The sequence below is a fragment of the Haliotis asinina genome, chromosome 3, assembly GCF_037392515.1.
Source record: "Haliotis asinina isolate JCU_RB_2024 chromosome 3, JCU_Hal_asi_v2, whole genome shotgun sequence".
Taxonomy (NCBI): domain Eukaryota; kingdom Metazoa; phylum Mollusca; class Gastropoda; order Lepetellida; family Haliotidae; genus Haliotis; species Haliotis asinina.
Window position 1 is genome coordinate 24376082 of NC_090282.1, and position 23105 is coordinate 24399186.

General features: G+C 39.4%; 5 protein-coding genes across 5 annotated transcripts; all 5 read right to left on the bottom strand.

Annotated features, from left to right (window-relative positions):
• Window positions 1–8402: 8402 nt before the first annotated feature.
• On the bottom strand, window positions 8403–9027 carry LOC137278771 (shematrin-like protein 1). The gene is made up of 2 exons (XM_067811280.1): window positions 8739–9027; window positions 8403–8425 (listed from the first exon to the last, which is right to left on the bottom strand). Exons 1-2 carry the CDS (start codon window positions 9025–9027, stop codon window positions 8403–8405), a joined length of 312 nt encoding a protein of 103 aa, XP_067667381.1.
• Window positions 9028–11873: 2846 nt separating this feature from the next.
• Window positions 11874–12501, bottom strand: LOC137278772 (shematrin-like protein 1). Its single transcript, XM_067811281.1, has 2 exons — window positions 12213–12501; window positions 11874–11896 (listed from the first exon to the last, which is right to left on the bottom strand). Exons 1-2 carry the CDS (start codon window positions 12499–12501, stop codon window positions 11874–11876), a joined length of 312 nt encoding a protein of 103 aa, XP_067667382.1.
• Window positions 12502–15355: 2854 nt separating this feature from the next.
• LOC137278773 (shematrin-like protein 1) lies at window positions 15356–15983 on the bottom strand. The gene is made up of 2 exons (XM_067811283.1): window positions 15695–15983; window positions 15356–15378 (listed from the first exon to the last, which is right to left on the bottom strand). Exons 1-2 carry the CDS (start codon window positions 15981–15983, stop codon window positions 15356–15358), a joined length of 312 nt encoding a protein of 103 aa, XP_067667384.1.
• Window positions 15984–18831: 2848 nt separating this feature from the next.
• On the bottom strand, window positions 18832–19459 carry LOC137278774 (shematrin-like protein 1). Its single transcript, XM_067811284.1, has 2 exons — window positions 19171–19459; window positions 18832–18854 (listed from the first exon to the last, which is right to left on the bottom strand). Exons 1-2 carry the CDS (start codon window positions 19457–19459, stop codon window positions 18832–18834), a joined length of 312 nt encoding a protein of 103 aa, XP_067667385.1.
• Window positions 19460–22312: 2853 nt separating this feature from the next.
• LOC137278775 (shematrin-like protein 1) lies at window positions 22313–22940 on the bottom strand. Its single transcript, XM_067811285.1, has 2 exons — window positions 22652–22940; window positions 22313–22335 (listed from the first exon to the last, which is right to left on the bottom strand). Exons 1-2 carry the CDS (start codon window positions 22938–22940, stop codon window positions 22313–22315), a joined length of 312 nt encoding a protein of 103 aa, XP_067667386.1.
• Window positions 22941–23105: the final 165 nt, after the last annotated feature.

The following is a 23105-nucleotide window of genomic DNA, read 5'->3' on the forward strand; positions in this document are numbered from 1 at the left end:
CCCCTATGGAGATGGCAATGGCACATATGAATGGTATTGTACGATTCCATTCCAAATTAAAATACCTTAGCTTGATTCCAAGTTTCCCTGATTTACAATATTCTCTAAATACATGTATATCCAGCTGGTATTGTCAGTGATCTCTGCAGGTTGCCAAGCGTACGGCGTCCTCAGTATAAAGAGATGTCATCAGTTGAGTTAGACTTTTATGATCATGCAGCTACCGGAAGTCTCCATCACATCCACGTCCACACGTGGCCGATATGAAGGATGGGAGAGGAAGAGAGTCCCGTCATATTTTTGTTAGGACAAGAACAGTCCCCTGGGCCTAGATTTTCGAAGTTCTGTTAGCTGTAAGACAGTCGTAAGTTAATGTTAACGTATGGCACTTGCGATTTCTTAGCGCTAAGAGAGTTTCGAAAATCTAGACCCAGCTTTGGATATGACCAAACAGCAAACACACAAACAATTTCTTTTAATTATCCTACTTTGGCTTCCACTGGCGATCCTCTTATATTTGGAAACCTGCACTCGTGAAAGTTAATAGCTTCGAGGAAACTCATCACTGGTCGTATACATTAATTAAATCAAAATCCCGTTATCTTCTGCACCTAACTTCTCAGACCTTGCACCCAAACTGCTCTCTAATAACTGGATACAAGAAACGATATTCTAACATGTGCTACATGTGGGATTACAATTGTTCAGTAAGGTACACATTGTGAATGCCTCTGAATGAGTCCACACCCTCAGAATGACCCATCTAATCGTTATTACAAGTCAGCGATCTAGCCCACTCAGCCACCGAGGCTTCAACAAAAATGGAAGTTTGGTAGTCCAGGGCCCCGTTCCGCAAAGCGACCGTAGTGCTAGGACAGTCGTAATTCCCATACTTTAACATATACTTACGTTTGTCGTAGCGCTACTACGCCTTCGGGAGCGATGCCCAGATCAGATACTTTGTATAGCCCTCGGACACGGGACTCAATACATAGTTCATGGATATTTACTTTTACAGAGAAAATGTAATCCCGGATATAACATATGTTACATTTCACCACTTTCTAACAGGCACTGTGTACAAGATTGTATTCAAGAGTGAATATGCCCTTTGTCACTGAATATGGTTTAAATAGCTCTATTTCTGACTCTTCAAGCACAGTACGTGACCTATTTCAACTCAGTATTTTGAAATTCAAGGTGGATTACTTGATTACAGCTCCACACTCTATATCATTGTGAAAGGTGAACCGTTTATACAAACGTGATTGTCCCACTGAGAATATTCCGTGTGCTTTAAGCGCCTTTCTTTAAACCAATAAAACATTTATGATCCCGTAGTCGCCTGGTGTATACGCAGAAGCTGAATTTTAACACCAGTTTTGACATTGAAATATGATCGTGGATGGCAGCGGCACCAGCAGCTCCAGACACTGAAGTCTATATGCAAATACGAACCAGTATCTCCATCATGTGATGATGATTGATGAAGGAGACTTTCCCTCTGTGTGTTAGTATGCTGAAGCTGTCTGGGTCTCCACTGCTATTTACATAGAACAGACACGAACATACCGTGTATGTACAAAAGACGGCACTCGGGCGCATACGTTCCCCCTCGAGCTAGGGTAGAGATTGCATTTTGCGATACACTGCCATGTTAATTCCCTGTCGGTTGCAGTCATCCGACAGACCAGTGATATTTGTACTAGAAACACGATTTGCATGGTTAAGTTAGAATAGGGGTCATATCATGTCGCGTTAATGTTAATTGAGGTGGTAGTGAACAACGCCAGACCTATTGGTATCTGTCTGCTGATGCTCTGATTAACTTTCATTAAAGGGTAGGGTTTGCGTTATTGAACTGTTCATTTGGAAAATGACTGTTGTTAGAAACTGAATAGATCGTTAGTGACAGATTCACTGTAATTGGCTACCAAACGAGTGAGCGTGCGTTAAAGAGGCGTTATGCCTTGTGTATTGATTGTGAGCGAGAGAGACCAATCGATGTGGTTTGCTGAGTTTTGAGATAACAACGGTGGGATTTGTGTGAATAAATGAAGAATTTAAAATTCAAACGGAAATACCGCATCGTATGTTATGAAATCTATACTACAAATGCAAAATTACATTCAGTATGATTTATGTTTCTTCCTAAAGACTCGGTCGCAGCAAGGTAATAATTCATGATAGTTGGGGAAGAGGAGCACCTCTTTGGCTTCACATTTTAAATCACATAAATATTGCCATACCAAGAGTAAGTTTTAAAATATCCAACTGGGGCTAAAACTTATAAAGAGGCCTGAACCCTTTCCAGCTTGAAGGCTGCAAAATTACAGGTTACTCAAAAAAGAGGATGATAATATTTTATTGTCTGCATCAAAGACTGCCAATTTCTACATTGGTCCAAAGACAATATTGAGTTTCCGAGTTGTACAAACAGTTGCTTCCTTCTATAGAACTTTCTGTAGGTATATTGATATTCACCATGGCTACTTATGTGATATTTCTCCATGATAAAGGCAACACTAATTTCTGTTTTACATCGATCTCGCAGAACAGCTAATTGTGAGAGATGCATCTAATCAGGAGCGATTAAAGGAAACTGTTTGGGCTGGCGTTGACTTAACAAGCGGACAATAGACGTCGTTAAGAAAAAGATAAACTTGAAGTCCAAGGTCCAACAAGACATGACAAACATTTGAAACATTAAAACTAAGCGTTATATCCTCAAAATCAATTGCTTATCGATAGAAAGTTGATTACAGTTTGTTTTTAGCTTAGACTGGTTGTTTGAAACTGAGCCCTAGTCAATACTAGTAATTAGAAGAGGATAAGATTTGCATAGCATCTCCACGTTAAACAAGGCCCTTGTTTGATCAGCGTGACAGTAGAATAGAATCTGGCTAAATGTAGAGGAGTGGGCAAACAAACCCAAAAGGACAACAAAGGGTCCGTGCTGTATTTTTTTGTTTTTGAACATAGGTAGTCGATATGCTTGTGAGCGACTCTTGGGATTTTTTGTGATATCTGACCAGGGTGTCTTCACGCATTCATGTTAAATCAGAAGAGTCATCCATGTGTAAAATGGCATGTGTTTAGCGTAAGATGCTCAAACAAATATTCCGGAAAGTTATTTATGACGGTATTGCAAGTGCAGAAATACACCAAATTATGTGCATTGTCCTTTCGACATGTGTAAATCACACGTTCACTGATACGCAGATGTGGGGGTCTCAAGTCTTCCAATACAGAGTCAGCCGTGACAAGCACACTCGGTTCTGGGTTTGAATCCCATGTCTGACTAAATCAATTTCGTTCATTCGCTCACTCACTCGCTAGGTCAGTCAATCAATCAATTATATCTACGGTTCACGACATCACGCACACTCACTTTCTCCATATCATTACGGGAGGCGGCATATAGCTCGCTCACTCACTCACTCACTCACTCACTCACTCATAACACAATGGTACATGACACCAAGATCACTTACTCACTTCATGTGAAATTAGAACATAATTGCAGCTTCATTTCCTCCATCCTCGAAAGTCATACAAAATTTGTATGCATTTTAAGCTTTCAAGTAGATCTTGTGATTACAGCTAAAACCAATGATAATCTTCCAGAAACTCTACCCATGATGATATTCCTTCATGCCTGTACTGGCAAACTAAACACTAATCATGCATCAAACGTCATAAAAATGCAAAATGGTCTGAAATTAAGTTACACCTACATTCTCTTTAATATCCTTGAAAATAATTTTATTTCACATTCAATGCTTTTGTGAATTGTGATTGTAAAACTTTACTGTAAGAGTATACATGCATCAACAACGATAAAAGCCTTCGATGAAATGCGGTATTTCTTATATATTAGACATGACATCACATCGCTGACTTCGCGTGCTTTTGCCCTACAACTCCTATAAGACTCACATTATTCATTTTACACCAGCTATTTACGAGTGCTGGGATATTACCCAGACGTCCTATCGTATTTATTACTTCCTTATGATTTTCTGCCAGGTCACGTTGCTTTTCATCAACGGAAGTTCGAGACTGTCATTAGTGACGTCAGAAATGGTATATCCGGTGTGAACAGGAAGTACTGTCACAAGTGGGACTTGCTTTCAGTGATGCGGGGATATTGCAGAGAAAACGGGCTATCGATCCACACCCCGATTCAGGCAGTCGAGACAGCACCGAAATTATCACTGGGGTTGAATTGATTGTTCTCTACAGCTCACGACATGTCGTCAGCTGTTCCGGCCAGGCTCCCAATAACGGACGTCAGTTCGATTTATGGCCCACTTCCGGACGGAGATGCTGATCTTCCGGCCTTAGTTCAACACTTGCGTTCTGTTACCATGGTAACACACGCTCCATATGATCAAGGGAATGAACCTACTTGTGCTGAATAAACGGTTCACATTCATATAAATAGGTTGGTGAAAAAAACTGACAAAAGCAGAACCGGGTCAAAAAGGCATGATGTTCATATCTATCTATCTATCTATCTATCTATCTATCTATCTATCTATGTATGTATGTATGTATGTATGTATGTATGTATGTATGTATGTATGTATGTATGTATGTATGTATGTATGTATGTATGTATGTATGTATGTATGTATCTATCTATCTATCTATCTATTAGATAGCCAGGTTTCTTGCTGTAACCAGATGTATTGTCATATAGCTAATTTAGAACCATTCAATATATTTTGCATGTTTAGTTTCCTTAAACCGAACAACTGAAACAACGAAAAAACACGCCCTAACTAACTCGTGTGGCGAGCGGACGATTTATCCGTTAGACTACTCCCACAGGTCCAGGACTTACTTGAACACATGCTTTGTGGTGTCCCCCTAAACAAGTGACTGCCTTCAACACAACCATGCTTGCCATAAAAGGCGGCTATGCTTGTCGACTAACGGGATGGAGTGGTCAGGCTCGCTGACGTGGTTGACACATTGGTTCCCAATTGCGCAGATCGAATCTCGTGTTGTTGATCACTGGATTGTCTGTTCCAGACTCGATTTTTATAGACTGCCGCCATATAGATGGAATATTTTAGTGCGGCGTAAGACTTAATTCACTCACTCACAGGAGACTCAGACACGAATTTTGGCTATTATGAAACAGTTCGCGGTCTTAGAAATTGCGTTCATACTGGGTTATAGTTTTGTAGTGCCATGAACAGTTGGAGAATGGAATTGGTCATAACTTGTCATATTTCTCAATCTATTGCTGAGTAAGGGGCGGTGGGGTAGCCTAGTAGTTAAAGCGTTCGCTCGTGACGCCGAAGACCCGGGTTCGATTCCCCACATGGGTACAATGTGTGAGGCCCATTTTCTGGTGTCCCCCGCCGTGATGTTGCTGGAATATTGCTCAAAAGCGGCGTAAAACTAAACTCACTCACTCACTATTGCTGAGTAACTAGATGACCATTTTTGTGAAATTCTACTGTTACTTATGGCATTACAAACATAACACACCTGAAAGAATGCATTTTGAAAACTTACATCCCTGAAGACAGCCATACCTGGGGAATTTAGGGGTCCAGATGGGTCCTAACAGCCTCTGCTTGTAAAAAGGTGGTTGAATGGACAGAATGGTTCGGCTCGGTTCGGGTTGGGATGTTGTGCGTCATCACATCCCGATGGCGTGGATCGGCGTGAATAATATCTTAGTGCGCCGTTTAACATCGAATAGTGAAGTCAGCCGTGACAAGATAAATCACATTCTACATATCTATACGCATACATAATATTATTGCCGGAGAATATCAGTAACGGGATCAAAAGACAATTAGTATGTTTTCACCTAACGCACAAAAAGTATCTAATCTCAGCAAGAGTCGACATGCATGGTCGGTTTATTACTCCACACCCAGCGCCAAGGTATAACGGACAGACATACAGACCCACTGGTAGTTGTTGTGGTGGGGAGGGAAAGTCGATGAAATAAGAGTAATGACTCTTCAAATGACCGATCTTGCTCAGTCAGCTGGGAAATGCCTTCATCGGGAGTGAGCAGATCGTAAATGAATATGTCATCATTTAATCATTATTAGACGTGAAGATATTTTGGTCTAACGTCCATTTGAGCTATTCAATGTAGTTCAGTTTTATCACACTGTCTCAGGTACACTTGATGGCACGTATTATTCAAACGTCGTTATGCACAGTGAGGACAAACCATGATAAAATGTCCCTGGCTTATGTTACTTGACGTAACTCTACAAAGCTAATTTGCGGTACCTTCGACCACGAGGCATCCTAAACCTAAGTCATATGCATGAAATAAGATGAAGAGCCGTTTTCTAACTTTCAGAGCTCTGCATTCGGTGATATATTTTTTTTTACATATTTGGGACAATTTTACGACTAGGACCATGATTTTCACTTTAAACAAAACAGTACATCAATGACGATTGCGAATGCTCATAAAGAAACAGAATTTTATTAAACTTTGGATAAAATTAGTCAGAGTTTCAAATCAACATTATTGGTTTGTTTTAGAAAGGGGTATAAACATTAAGGGGTGAAACACCGATAACAAGTAGGGTTTGTCTGAGTTAACGCTCACCACGTACCTCACGTCCATTTGTTTCACTGTCCGAACTACTGCGTTTACCCCCTTGAAATACAGACCAATAATTTGAATCTATGATCGTTTGCTAAACAACCTTTACCCTTAATTCAATGAATTTCTGGAATTATAATGCTCAGTTGACAAAGTAAAATTATGAGGATTCTTGATTACACCTTATTCGATATCCTGTTTTGTTTAAAGTGAAATTCATGGTACGTAAAATTATGAGGATTTGCAAGAGTAACTTGATTTACTTTTAAAGTTTAAAGAGAAATTCATAGTTAAGGTTTCACTGCGAAAAGACATCGTACCATTGATGGATATTTTGGAAACGCTTCTTTTCAACATATGCGCCACTAAGACAGACAGACATTCAGTGATGGTGCAGGATAGTCGTGATTTTATGATTGCTTCAGTTAGCTGGATCGATTCATTGTGATGAATATGAAAATGTCTCTGGATTAAATAAACCTGTGTGCAACATATTATCTTGATGTCAACAAAGTTTACCTCCTTTTCATGTATATGAGACTATTTATGCATATTTGGAGAAAGGCAATGAACTTCTAGATTATCGAAGACTGTCAACCAAACTTTGCTTTACTAGTATGGTTCCATTCCCCTTACTGCACACCATATTAAAACAAGAAATGTCAAGAAAAGTGCTATTTTTAAATTTTAAAACTGTCATACCTTGAGTATTCTACTGGTGAGCGTCTGAAAGTGTTTCATGTTGCCAGTGCTACGTCCATATATATGGAAATACAAAATCCAAATAAAAATTAGAACCTCGTTTCTGCTAATTTATTACAGAGCTTGATATTGGAAAATGAAACCTACTTACACATGGCGCAATCTAAGGTAATAGGCTTGTTTCACCAGATAAAAACAGGACGTACCTCCTGTCTAATCTATAATTATTCAATGTTTTTATACTGATCAGTTAGTACATCTTTAAACCCAAATATTCGAGCTCTGTTAAGCTCATCATGATATGAACAGCAAAAGTGATAACTGTCCGTATGCCCTTCAGACTCACTGCTCTAAACCAGCTGTTCATCATTCCGTTTGGCAGATGAAGTCATCAAATATTAACATACACTGTGTGGAAGTACGTATGAATATGAAGTTGAATTTTGGAGTTAAAGGTTCCACTATACAAGTTCTAAGTACTTAAACAGAGGTATATGAAAGTGATGTTACGCACCACTAATAATATTGCGGAGATAACTCACAAGACAAGACAAATTACAGCTTAGACGTAGCTCAATAAACAATACAAAGGAATAGGGATCAAGACGTTAATTACGTTACCAAATTTACATTCAAAGCACACATTGCCAAGAATCAGTAATTTCATCGCCAGTAATCAAAGAGCAGCGGCACATTTTGCCCTGTGTGCTTACATACCACCCGACTTTCTGACTTAGTATCACTTGCTTCATAACGGTCCTACAAGCTATACAGAAAGGTCGCACGTATTATAAGAATAAAGGTGTAAATATATAGAGATCTCCTTCTTGCAAATTTCAGGAGGTGTCAACACAGCATTTCTAAAACTAGCTCCTCTAAATTACCATCTTGGTGATGAACATATATGGTTTTCATTTAATTCTTGGTATGACATTGTGCCCATGTGCTTGACTTTTTCTGTAACAAAAGCTCATCTGTGCAGCGAATAAGAGAAACAAGACTTTGTTTTGATCACTATGTTTTAATGTGACATACTTCAAAGCATATTCAATAAATAATGCGCATATTGATGATATAGATGAATTGTGACAGTAGAACAGCAGCCTTAGTAGTAGCCATATCCAACACCTGAAACACAAAGAAGAGATATAAGAAGATCCTTATTGTCAATTTCACAATGTCATTTCTTACGAGTTGTTATCATTTACATATTGCCTCATCCACACTGATTAGATGTTTCACATATGACGAATTAAAGTGTAAAATGACTCTCTTAAAATATGTCCAAGTACTAGCTAAACTGTACATTGAGGGGTTATGATTATTCTCAGTACGCATTTTCTAGTGTCCCCCGCCGTGATAACGCTGGAATAGTGCTAAAAGCGGCGTAAAACCAAACTCACTCACTCACTATTCTCAGTACAATCATATTGGCATTTACCTTTTCCCAAAGCTCCAATTCCTCCGTACACTCCTGGCAGTCCGTAGCCTCCAAATACACCACCAAGGCCGTAGCCTCCGTACACACCGCCAATTCCCTGGCCTCCGTACACACCTCCAATTCCATAGCCTGGGTACAGACCTGGCACTCCATAACCTCCGTACACACCTCCCAATCCGTAGCCACTGTAAAGGGCAGCCTTTCCATACAGTCCAGTCATGCCATAGCTCAAAGGCTCAGCAAAGGCAGTCACAGCCAAACAGGCAACGAGGGCGATAATTTTCATCATTGTGGAAGGCTGAAAGGGAAGTTTACAGTTTCACTCATTATCAAAGTCTACTCACACTTCTTACACATTTCCTTCAACGAAATCGGCACTTCATCCTACTCACCGTCGGTATTTTACATTTCTCGTTGTGTTGGTTGAAACAGGACTTTCGCTGCTCGATTTGACCCAGAGTTTATGGATCGCAAAACAACAATCAGATTTGGAGGACTCAATCAGTATTGCAAATAGTGGCCAGTAAAAGTTCGAAATCACCGAACAGCTTTATATCCTCACTACTTCTCATCAAACAGTAACGTGAAATATTGCTTTTAAAGGGACAGACTAAAAGCTACATAAAACGCAAAGCATCTGATACTTACAGAGTGTCTTGATTAGACGACAAATACTGGTGTAGAGAGGCAAGAACGGTGATAGCCAGCACTTCAAAACTAGACGTTTATATACATCTGCATTCAGTTCACACCCGGAATTGATTTATTACCAGCAGATTATCTAATTTCAGCTCTAATTGCAACTCCCTAATTATTGTTCATAGTTGTTCCGTGTTGCTATGCCTTCGGGGATTATGTCCAATGCAATGTATGTGTGTAGGAGCGGGCGAATGATTGGGGAAGTGATTGCAACACTGACAAATGAGCCGTGACGTAATTATGCCTATTTAAGTGGTTTCCAGTGTATAAATATTAGCATCACCAGTGTCATTGTCTATCCAGTCTTATTGGCAAATTTCTTTCCATCCCTAATCTGAAAGGAACGCTTCTATCACACACAAACTGGTTAATGGGTACTAGAATTATAATTTGTATCCTGAACGACAGTGTGTAATTCATTTCTCAAATGGTTACTCGATAAACTAATCATTTTGTAAAACAAATGCATTCCCATATCTGCCTACATAGAGACTTACCTTCTACATGTATGGTCTCGCCATTCTTTTCTTTCTCATATGTTTGTATCAAATGCATGGCTTTCGGAAGAGCTCATCATCCTGCCCATATATTTTCAAGAATTCGGTTTGGGTTGGTTCCGTGTTGCTGAGCTGTCAATCCTTATCTTTGATACTCATCCTACTTCTGTTGTGTGGATAATAATTAGTTGACTTCCACTACAACTACTCTCTAGAATCAGTTGACATACAAATAACAGACTCATAGTTCTTATTTGTGGTACAACCAATATATTAAATATGATGTCTCACGCTGTTCTCTCTCTCTCTCGCTCTGTGTGTGTGTGTGTGTGTCTGTCTCTCTCTCTAACTCTCACTGTTCTCTCTCTGTGTCTGTCTATCTATCTTTCTATCTGTCTGTCTCTTTTTTCTACCTCTATCTCTCTCCGCAAGACATATGTACACCCTTGTAGTTGCGGATTGACAAGAAGTTGTCACGTCATTCAGGCATCGCTCTCAACATACATTCCATAATTTACCGAATATCAGTACTCATTGTGTACATGTTTCTCAATATTCGATTGAAGCATCCATGATGCACTAATGTATAATACGGTGAAATACAGTGTAGAAATTCTCACTTGTCAGGAAGAGATTTTAATTGATTCATATGCCGCGTAATCTGCAGATGAAGTATGCACTTCACAAGATGGTGCACTCGTGTGTCACAGTAAAATGTGGATTTCGTCCAGGAGGAAGAAGTATTTCATTGGTTACAAGGAAACGAGACAGTAGCTCTTAAATAGTCTTCATATATCATAAATACTGCAAAAAGAATTATGCAACTGAAGGTATGGCTAGTGATTCAGTGTTTTGTTTAAGGACACGGGAAAGGGGTAAGCGTAGAATGGTAAAGCTACAGGTGGGTAGGTAGGTAGGGATTAGTACGGTGGTATGAGGACACATGACAGATGTTTTGACTGGACATTGTCATTTTTGTACAGATGGCATACAGATTCACGTTGGCAGAATGTCATCAATAGCATATTTCATGGACTTCATGTGTTATAGTGTGTGTTATGATGGTATAAACGTAACATGGACACGGGTAAGGACACAGATGTCCATCGGGCTGCTTGAACACAGGGCGTCAAAGCATGAGTATGGAAATATTTGGAGTCATCTTGTCTTCCTTTGGTTGATGCAATTACTTAAACCGTTTTGAATTTGACAACAAATACCTGCTTCCCATATGCCAGTCCAGCGTGAAGATCGAGGGAGCCAAAGTAAATAAAAGCGATACAACCATTTTCATAATCATGGCATTCTTTACTATGGCATAGTCCATTACACGATTCCAACAGTATTCTTAATGTACAGTGATAAGAGACAATTCATGTAAGGAAATGTATTGTGTATAAAGTCTTAATTGGTTGTTTATGCTTTGTGTAGCCCACTGCAGTGATTATGATATGAACAGTATTGATTTTCAAAGATTATAAAGTATATTTTAAAACACTTTACACGTTGTACATTCAGGACAACTCTCGTATGACTGAAATGTATTTATCAAACCAAATTAATCAACGTGATAAATTGAAAAAGATCAACCTGGAGAGGTGTCATTACAGACGTTCTAAAACTACCACTCGATTTGAAGTGACTTCTGTAATCTACTAAGGTAGCTTCAAAGAAAATGCTCCCCCACGCTCGTCTCCCTTACCATCTTGGTGATAAACATGTATGGTTTTCATTTAATTCTTGGTATATCATTGTGCCCATGTGATTCCCTCAAAGGGAAAGGTTCTTCTTGTGCAACAAAAGTCCATCTGTGCAGCGAATAAGAGAAACAAGACTTTGTTTTGATGACTGTGTTTTAATGGGACATATTTCAAAGCATATACAATAAATAATGCGCATATTGATGACATAGATGAATTGTGACAGTAGAACAGCAGTCTTAGTAGTAGCCATATCCAACACCTGAAACACGAAGAAGAGATATAAGAAGAAGATGCTTATTGTCAATTTCACAATGTCATTTCTTACGAGTTGTTATCATTTACATATTGCCTCATCCACACTGATTAGATGTTTCACATATGACGAATTAAAGTGTAAAATGACTCTCTTAAAATATGTCCAAGTACTAGCTAAACTGTACATTGAGGGGTTATGATTATTCTCAGTACGCATTTTCTAGTGTCCCCCGCCGTGATAACGCTGGAATAGTGCTAAAAGCGGCGTAAAACCAAACTCACTCACTCACTATTCTCAGTACAATCATATTGGCATTTACCTTTTCCCAAAGCTCCAATTCCTCCGTACACTCCTGGCAGTCCGTAGCCTCCAAATACACCACCAAGGCCGTAGCCTCCGTACACACCGCCAATTCCCTGGCCTCCGTACACACCTCCAATTCCATAGCCTGGGTACAGACCTGGCACTCCATAACCTCCGTACACACCTCCCAATCCGTAGCCACTGTAAAGGGCAGCCTTTCCATACAGTCCAGTCATGCCATAGCTCAAAGGCTCAGCAAAGGCAGTCACAGCCAAACAGGCAACGAGGGCGATAATTTTCATCATTGTGGAAGGCTGAAAGGGAAGTTTACAGTTTCACTCATTATCAAAGTCTGCTCACACTTCTTACACATTTCCTTCAACGAAATCGGCACTTCATCCTACTCACCGTCGGTATTTTACATTTCTCGTTGTGTTGGTTGAAACAGGACTTTCGCTGCTCGTTTTGACCCAGAGTGTATGGATCGCAAAACAACAATCAAATTTGGAGGACTCAATCAGTATTGCAAATAGTGGCCAGTAAAATTTCAAAATCACCGAACAGCTTTATATCCTCACTACTTCTCATCAAACAGTAACGTGAAATATTGCTTTTAAAGGGACAGACTAAAAGCTACATAAAACGCAAAGCATCTGATACTTACAGAGTGTCTTGATTAGACGACAAATACTGGTGTAGAGAGGCAAGAACAGTGATAGCCAGCACTTCAAAACAAGACGTTTATATACATCTGCATTCAGTTCACACCCGGAATTGATTTATTACCAGCAGATTATCTAATTTCAGTTCTAGTTGCAACTCCTTCATTATTCTTCATAGTTGTTCCGTGTTGCTATGCCTTCGGGGATTATGTCCAATGCAATGTATGTGTGTAGGAGCGGGCGAATGATTGGGGAAGTGATTGCAACACTGACAAATGAGCCGTGACGTAATTATGCCCATTTAAGTGGTTTCCAGTGTATAAATATTAGCACCACCAGTGTCATTGTCTATCCAGTCTTATTGGCAAATTTCTTTCCATCCCTAATCTGAAAGGAACGTTTTTACCACACACAAACTGGTTAATGGGTACTAGAATTATAATTTGTATCCTGAACGACAGTGTGTAATTCATTTCTCAAATGGTTACTCGATAAACTAATCATTTTGTAAAACAAAGGCATTCCCATATCTGCCTACATAGAGACTTAACTACCTTCTACATATATGGTCCCGCCATTCTTTTCTTTCTCATATGTTTGTATCAAATGCATGGCTTTCGGAAGAGCTCATCATTTTGCCCATATATTTTCAAGAATTCGGTTTGGGTTGGTTCCGTGTTGCTGAGCTGTCAATCCTTATCATTGATACTCATCCTACTTCTGTTGTGTGGATAATAATTAGTTGACTTCCACTACAACTACTCTCTAGCATCAGTTGACATACAAATAACAGACTCATAGTTCTTATTTGTGGTACAACCAATATATTAAATATGATGTCTCACGCTGTTCTCTCTCTCTCTCTCTCTCTCTCTGTGTGTGTGTGTCTCTCTCTCTCTCTCTCTAACTCTCACTGTTCTCTCTGTGTGTCTGTCTATCTATCTTTCTATCTGTCTGTCTCTTTTTTCTACCTCTATCTCTCTCCGCAGGACATATGTACACCCTTGTAGTTGCGGATTGACAAGAAGTTGTCACGTCATTCAGGCATCGCTCTCAACATACATTCCATAATTTACCGAATATCAGTACTCATTGTGTACATGTTTCTCAATATTCGATTGAAGCATCCATGATGCACTAATGTATAATACGGTGAAATACAGTGTAGAAATTCTCACTTGTCAGGAAGAGATTTTAATTGATTCATATGCCGCGTAATCTGCAGATGAAGTATGCACTTCACAAGATGGTGCACTCGTGTGTCACAGTAAAATGTAGATTTCGTCCAGGAGGAAGAAGTATTTCATTGGTTACAAGGAAACGAGACAGTAGCTCTTAAATAGTCTTCATATATCATAAATACTGCAAAAAGAATTATGCAACTGAAGGTATGGCTAGTGATTCAGTGTTTTGTTTAAGGACACGGGAAAAGGGTAAGTGTAGAATGGTAAAGCTACAGGTGGGTAGGTAGGTAGAGATTAGTACGGTGGTATGAGGACACATGACAGATGTTTTGACTGGACATTGTCATTTTTGTACAGATGGCATACAGATTCACGTTGGCAGAATGTCATCAATAGCATATTTCATGGACTTCATGTGTTATAGTGTGTGTTATGATGGTATAAACGTAACATGGACACGGGTAAGGACACAGATGTCCATCGGGCTGCTTGAACACAGGGCGTCAAAGCATGAGTATGGAAATATTTGGAGTCATCTTGTCTTCCTTTGGTTGATGCAATTACTTAAACCGTTTTGAATTTGACAACAAATACCTGCTTCCCATATGCCAGTCCAGCGTGAAGATCGAGGGAGCCAAAGTAAATAAAAGCGATACAACCATTTTCATAATCATGGCATTCTTTACTATGGCATAGTCCATTACACGATTCCAACAGTATTCTTAATGTACAGTGATAAGAGACAATTCATGTAAGGAAATGTATTGTGTATAAAGTCTTAATTGGTTGTTTATGCTTTGTGTAGCCCACTGCAGTGATTATGATATGAACTGTATTGATTTTCAAAGATTATAAAGTATATTTTAAAACACTTTACACGTTGTACATTCAGGACAACTCTCGTATGACTGAAATGTATTTATCAAACCAAATTAATCAACGTGATAAATTGAAAAAGATCAACCTGGAGAGGTGTCATTACAGACGTTCTAAAACTACCACTCGATTTGAAGTGACTTCTGTAATCTACTAAGGTAGCTTCAAAGAAAATGCTCCCCCACGCTCGTCTCCCTTACCATCTTGGTGATAAACATGTATGGTTTTCATTTAATTCTTGGTATATCATTGTGCCCATGTGATTCCCTCAAAGGGAAAGGTTCTACTTGTGCAACAAAAGTCCATCTGTGCAGTGAATAAGAGAAACAAGACTTTGTTTTGATGACTGTGTTTTAATGGGACATATTTCAAAGCATATACAATAAATAATGCGCATATTGATGATATAGATGAATTGTGACAGTAGAACAGCAGTCTTAGTAGTAGCCATATCCAACACCTGAAACACGAAGAAGAGATATAAGAAGAAGATGCTTATTGTCAATTTCACAATGTCATTTCTTACGAGTTGTTATCATTTACATATTGCCTCATCCACACTGATTAGATGTTTCACATATGACGAATTAAAGTGTAAAATGACTCTCTTAAAATATGTCCAAGTACTAGCTAAACTGTACATTGAGGGGTTATGATTATTCTCAGTACCCATTTTCTAGTATCCTCCGCCGTGATAGTGCTGGAATAGTGCTAAAAGCGGCGTAAAACCAAACTCACTCACTCACTATTCTCAGTACAATCATATTGGCATTTACCTTTTCCCAAAGCTCCAATTCCTCCGTACACTCCTGGCAGTCCGTAGCCTCCAAATACACCACCAAGGCCGTAGCCTCCGTACACACCGCCAATTCCCTGGCCTCCGTACACACCTCCAATTCCATAGCCTGGGTACAGACCTGGCACTCCATAACCTCCGTACACACCTCCCAATCCGTAGCCACTGTAAAGGGCAGCCTTTCCATACAGTCCAGTCATGCCATAGCTCAAAGGCTCAGCAAAGGCAGTCACAGCCAAACAGGCAACGAGGGCGATAATTTTCATCATTGTGGAAGGCTGAAAGGGAAGTTTACAGTTTCACTCATTATCAAAGTCTACTCACACTTCTTACACATTTCCTTCAACGAAATCGGCACTTCATCCTACTCACCGTCGGTATTTTACATTTCTCGTTGTGTTGGTTGAAACAGGACTTTCGCTGCTCGATTTGACCCAGAGTTCATGGATCGCAAAACAACAATCAGATTTGGGGGACTCAATCAATATTGCAAATAGTGGCCAGTAAAAGTTCGAAATCACCGAACAGCTTTATATCCTCACTACTTCTCATCAAACAGTAACGTGAAATATTGCTTTTAAAGGGACAGACTAAAAGCTACATAAAACGCAAAGCATCTGATACTTACAGAGTGTCTTGATTAGACGACAAATACTGGTGTAGAGAGGCAAGAACAGTGATAGCCAGCACTTCCAAACAAGACGTTTATATACATCTGCATTCAGTTCACACCCGGAATTGATTTATCACCAGCAGATTATCTAATTTCAGCTCTAGTTGCAACTCCTTCATTATTCTTCATAGTTGTTCCGTGTTGCTATGCCTTCGGGGATTATGTCCAATGCAATGTATGTGTGTAGGAGCGGGCGAATGATTGGGGAAGTGATTGCAACACTGACAAATGATCCGTGACGTAATTATGCCCATTTAAGTGGTTTCCAGTGTATAAATATTAGCATCACCAGTGTCATTGTCTATCCAGTCTTATTGGCAAATTTCTTTCCATCCCTAATCTGAAAGGAACGTTTTTATCACACACAAACTGGTTAATGGGTACTAGAATTATAATTTGTATCCTGAACGACAGTGTGTAATTCATTTCTCAAATGGTTACTCGATAAACTAATCATTTTGTAAAACAAAGGCATTCCCATATCTGTCTACATAGAGACTTACCTTCTACATATATGGTCCCGCCATTCTTTTCTTTCTCATATGTTTGTATCAAATGCATGGCTTTCGGAAGAGCTCATCATTCTGCCCATATATTTTCAAGAATTCGGTTTGGGTTCAACTTGGTTCCGTGTTGCTGAGCTGTCAATCCTTATCATTGATACTCATCCTACTTCTGTTGTGTGGATAATACTTAGTTGACTTCCACTACAACTACCCTCTAGCATCAGTTGACATACAAATAACAGACTCATAGTACTTATTTGTGGTACAACCAATATATTAAATGTGATGTCTCACGCTGTTTTCTCTCTCTCTATTTCTCTCTCTCTGTGTGTCTGTCTCTCTCTCTAACTCTCACTGTTCTCTCTGTGTGTCTGTCTATCTATCTTTCTATCTGTCTGTCTCTTTTTTCTACCTCTATCTCTCTCCGCAGGACATATGTACACCCTTGTAGTTGCGGATTGACAAGAAGTTGTCACGTCATTCAGGCATCGCTCTCAACATACATTCCATAATTTACCGAATATCAGTACTCATTGTGTACATGTTTCTCAATATTCGATTGAAGCATCCATGATGCACTAATGTATAATACGGTGAAATACAGTGTAGAAATTCTCACTTGTCAGGAAGAGATTTTAATTGATTCATATGCCGCGTAATCTGCAGATGAAGTATGCACTTCACAAGATGGTGCACTCGTGTGTCACAGTAAAATGTAGATTTCGTCCAGGAGGAAGAAGTATTTCATTGGTTACAAGGAAACGAGACAGTAGCTCTTAAATAGTCTTCATATATCATAAATACTGCAAAAAGAATTATGCAACTGAAGGTATGGCTAGTGATTCAGTGTTTTGTTTAAGGACACGGGAAAAGGGTAAGTGTAGAATGGTAAAGCTACAGGTGGGTAGGTAGGTAGGGGTTAGTACGGTGGTATGAGGACACATGACAGATGTTTTGACTGGACATTGTCATTTTTGTACAGATGGCATACAGATTCACGTTGGCAGAATGTCATCAATAGCATATTTCATGGACTTCATGTGTTATAGTGTGTGTTATGATGGTATAAACGTAACATGGACACGGGTAAGGACACAGATGTCCATCGGGCTGCTTGAACACAGGGCGTCAAAGCATGAGTATGGAAATATTTGGAGTCATCTTGTCTTCCTTTGGTTGATGCAATTACTTAAACCGTTTTGAATTTGACAACAAATACCTGCTTCCCATATGCCAGTCCAGCGTGAAGATCGAGGCAGCCAAAGTAAATAAAAGCGATACAACCATTTTCATAATCATGGCATTCTTTACTATGGCATAGTCCATTACACGATTCCAACAGTATTCTTAATGTACAGTGATAAGAGACAATTCATGAAAGGAAATGTATTGTGTATACAGTCTTAATTGGTTGTTTATGCTTTGTGTAGCCCACTGCAGTGATTATGATATGAACTGTATTGATTTTCAAAGATTATAAAGTATATTTTAAAACACTTTACACGTTGTACATTCAGGACAACTCTCGTATGACTGAAATGTATTTATCAAACCAAATTAATCAACGTGATAAATTGAACAAGATCAACCTGGAGAGGTGTCATTACAGACGTTCTAAAACTACCACTCGATTTGAAGTGACTTCTGTAATCTACTAAGGTAGCTTCAAAGAAAATGCTCTCCCACGCTCGTCTCCCTTACCATCTTGGTGATAAACATGTATGGTTTTCATTTAATTCTTGGTATATCATTGTGCCCATGTGATTCCCTCAAAGGGAAAGGTTCTTCTTGTGCAACAAAAGTCCATCTGTGCAGGGAATAAGAGAAACAAGACTTTGTTTTGATGACTGTGTTTTAATGGGACATATTTCAAAGCATATGCAATAAATAATGCGCATATTGATGATATAGATGAATTGTGACAGTAGAACAGCAGTCTTAGTAGTAGCCGTATCCAACACCTGAAACACGAAGAAGAGATATAAGAAGAAGATGCTTATTGTCAATTTCACAATGTCATTTCTTACGAGTTGTTATCATTTACATATTGCCTCATCCACACTGATTAGATGTTTCACATATGACGAATTAAAGTGTAAAATGACTCTCTTAAAATATGTCCAAGTACTAGCTAAACTGTACATTGAGGGGTTATGATTATTCTCAGTACGCATTTTCTAGTGTCCCCCGCCGTGATAACGCTGGAATAGTGCTAAAAGCGGCGTAAAACCAAACTCACTCACTCACTATTCTCAGTACAATCATATTGGCATTTACCTTTTCCCAAAGCTCCAATTCCTCCGTACACTCCTGGCAGTCCGTAGCCTCCAAATACACCACCAAGGCCGTAGCCTCCGTACACACCGCCAATTCCCTGGCCTCCGTACACACCTCCAATTCCATAGCCTGGGTACAGACCTGGCACTCCATAACCTCCGTACACACCTCCCAATCCGTAGCCACTGTAAAGGGCAGCCTTTCCATACAGTCCAGTCATGCCATAGCTCAAAGGCTCAGCAAAGGCAGTCACAGCCAAACAGGCAACGAGGGCGATAATTTTCATCATTGTGGAAGGCTGAAAGGGAAGTTTACAGTTTCACTTATTATCAAAGTCTACTCACACTTCTTACACATTTCCTTCAACGAAATCGGCACTTCATCCTACTCACCGTCGGTATTTTACATTTCTCGTTGTGTTGGTTGAAACAGGACTTTCGCTGCTCGATTTGACCCAGAGTTCATGGATCGCAAAACAACAATCAGATTTGGGGGACTCAATCAGTATTGCAAATAGTGGCCAGTAAAAGTTCGAAATCACCGAACAGCTTTATATCCTCACTACTTCTCATCAAACAGTAACGTGAAATATTGCTTTTAAAGGGACAGACTGAAAGCTACATAAAACGCAAAGCATCTGATACTTACAGAGTGTCTTGATTAGACGACAAATACTGGTGTAGAGAGGCAAGAACAGTGATAGCCAGCACTTCAAAACAAGACGTTTATATACATCTGCATTCAGTTCACACCCGGAATTGATTTATTACCAGCAGATTATCTAATTTCAGCTCTAGTTGCAACTCCTTCATTATTCTTCATAGTTGTTCCGTGTTGCTATGCCTTCGGGGATTATGTCCAATGCAATGTATGTGTGTAGGAGCGGGCGAATGATTGGGGAAGTGATTGCAACACTGACAAATGATCCGTGACGTAATTATGCCCATTTAAGTGGTTTCCAGTGTATAAATATTAGCATCACCAGTGTCATTGTCTATCCAGTCTTATTGGCAAATTTCTTTCCATCCCTAATCTGAAAGGAACGTTTTTATCACACACAAACTGGTTAATGGGTACTAGAATTATAATTTGTATCCTGAACGACAGTGTGTAATTCATTTCTCAAATGGTTACTCGATAAACTAATCATTTTGTAAAACAAAGGCATTCCCATATCTGTCTACATAGAGACTTACCTTCTACATATATGGTCCCGCCATTCTTTTCTTTCTCATATGTTTGTATCAAATGCATGGCTTTCGGAAGAGCTCATCATTCTGCCCATATATTTTCAAGAATTCGGTTTGGGTTCAACTTGGTTCCGTGTTGCTGAGCTGTCAATCCTTATCATTGATACTCATCCTACTTCTGTTGTGTGGATAATACTTAGTTGACTTCCACTACAACTACCCTCTGGCATCAGTTGACATACAAATAACAGACTCATAGTACTTATTTGTGGTACAACCAATATATTAAATGTGATGTCTCACGCTGTTTTCTCTCTCTCTATTTCTCTCTCTCTCTCTGTGTCTGTCTCTCTCTCTCTCTAACTCTCACTGTTCTCTCTGTGTGTCTGTCTATCTATCTTTCTATCTGTCTGTCTCTTTTTTCTACCTCTATCTCTCTCCGCAGGACATATGTACACCCTTGTAGTTGCGGATTGACAAGAAGTTGTCACGTCATTCAGGCATCGCTCTCAACATACATTCCATAATTTACCGAATATCAGTACTCATTGTGTACATGTTTCTCAATATTCGATTGAAGCATCCATGATGCACTAATGTATAATACGGTGAAATACAGTGTAGAAATTCTCACTTGTCAGGAAGAGATTTTAATTGATTCATGTGCTGTGTAATCTGCAGATGAAATATGCACTTCACAGATGGTGCACTCGTGTGTCACAGTAAAATGTGGATTTCGTCCAGGAGGAAGAAGTATTTCATTGGTTACAAGGAAACGAGACAGTAGCTCTTAAATAGTCTTCATATATCATAAATACTGCAAAAAGAATTATGCAACTGAAGGTATGGCTAGTGATTCAGTGTTTTGTTTAAGGACACGGGAAAAGGGTAAGTGTAGAATGGTAAAGCTACAGGTGGGTAGGTAGGTAGGGGTTAGTACGGTGGTATGAGGACACATGACAGATGTTTTGACTGGACATTGTCATTTTTGTACAGATGGCATACAGATTCACGTTGGCAGAATGTCATCAATAGCATATTTCATGGACTTCATGTGTTATAGTGTGTGTTATGATGGTATAAACGTAACATGGACACGGGTAAGGACACAGATGTCCATCGGGCTGCTTGAACACAGGGCGTCAAAGCATGAGTATGGAAATATTTGGAGTCATCTTGTCTTCCTTTGGTTGATGCAATTACTTAAACCGTTTTGAATTTGACAACAAATACCTGCTTCCCATATGCCAGTCCAGCGTGAAGATCGAGGCAGCCAAAGTAAATAAAAGCGATACAACCATTTTCATAATCATGGCATTCTTTACTATGGCATAGTCCATTACACGATTCCAACAGTATTCTTAATGTACAGTGATAAGAGACAATTCATGTAAGGAAATGTATTGTGTATAAAGTCTTAATTGGTTGTTTATGCTTTGTGTAGCCCACTGCAGTGATTATGATATGAACTGTATTGATTTTCAAAGATTATAAAGTATATTTTAAAACACTTTACACGTTGTACATTCAGGACAACTCTCGTATGACTGAAATGTATTTATCAAACCAAATTAATCAACGTGATAAATTGAACAAGATCAACCTGGAGAGGTGTCATTACAGACGTTCTAAAACTACCACTCGATTTGAAGTGACTTCTGTAATCTACTAAGGTAGCTTCAAAGAAAATGCTCTCCCACGCTCGTCTCCCTTACCATCTTGGTGATAAACATGTATGGTTTTCATTTAATTCTTGGTATATCATTGTGCCCATGTGATTCCCTCAAAGGGAAAGGTTCTTCTTGTGCAACAAAAGTCCATCTGTGCAGGGAATAAGAGAAACAAGACTTTGTTTTGATGACTGTGTTTTAATGGGACATATTTCAAAGCATATGCAATAAATAATGCGCATATTGATGATATAGATGAATTGTGACAGTAGAACAGCAGTCTTAGTAGTAGCCGTATCCAACACCTGAAACACGAAGAAGAGATATAAGAAGAAGATGCTTATTGTCAATTTCACAATGTCATTTCTTACGAGTTGTTATCATTTACATATTGCCTCATCCACACTGATTAGATGTTTCACATATGACGAATTAAAGTGTAAAATGACTCTCTTAAAATATGTCCAAGTACTAGCTAAACTGTACATTGAGGGGTTATGATTATTCTCAGTACGCATTTTCTAGTGTCCCCCGCCGTGATAACGCTGGAATAGTGCTAAAAGCGGCGTAAAACCAAACTCACTCACTCACTATTCTCAGTACAATCATATTGGCATTTACCTTTTCCCAAAGCTCCAATTCCTCCGTACACTCCTGGCAGTCCGTAGCCTCCAAATACACCACCAAGGCCGTAGCCTCCGTACACACCGCCAATTCCCTGGCCTCCGTACACACCTCCAATTCCATAGCCTGGGTACAGACCTGGCACTCCATAACCTCCGTACACACCTCCCAATCCGTAGCCACTGTAAAGGGCAGCCTTTCCATACAGTCCAGTCATGCCATAGCTCAAAGGCTCAGCAAAGGCAGTCACAGCCAAACAGGCAACGAGGGCGATAATTTTCATCATTGTGGAAGGCTGAAAGGGAAGTTTACAGTTTCACTCATTATCAAAGTCTACTCACACTTCTTACACATTTCCTTCAACGAAATCGGCACTTCATCCTACTCACCGTCGGTATTTTACATTTCTCGTTGTGTTGGTTGAAACAGGACTTTCGCTGCTCGATTTGAC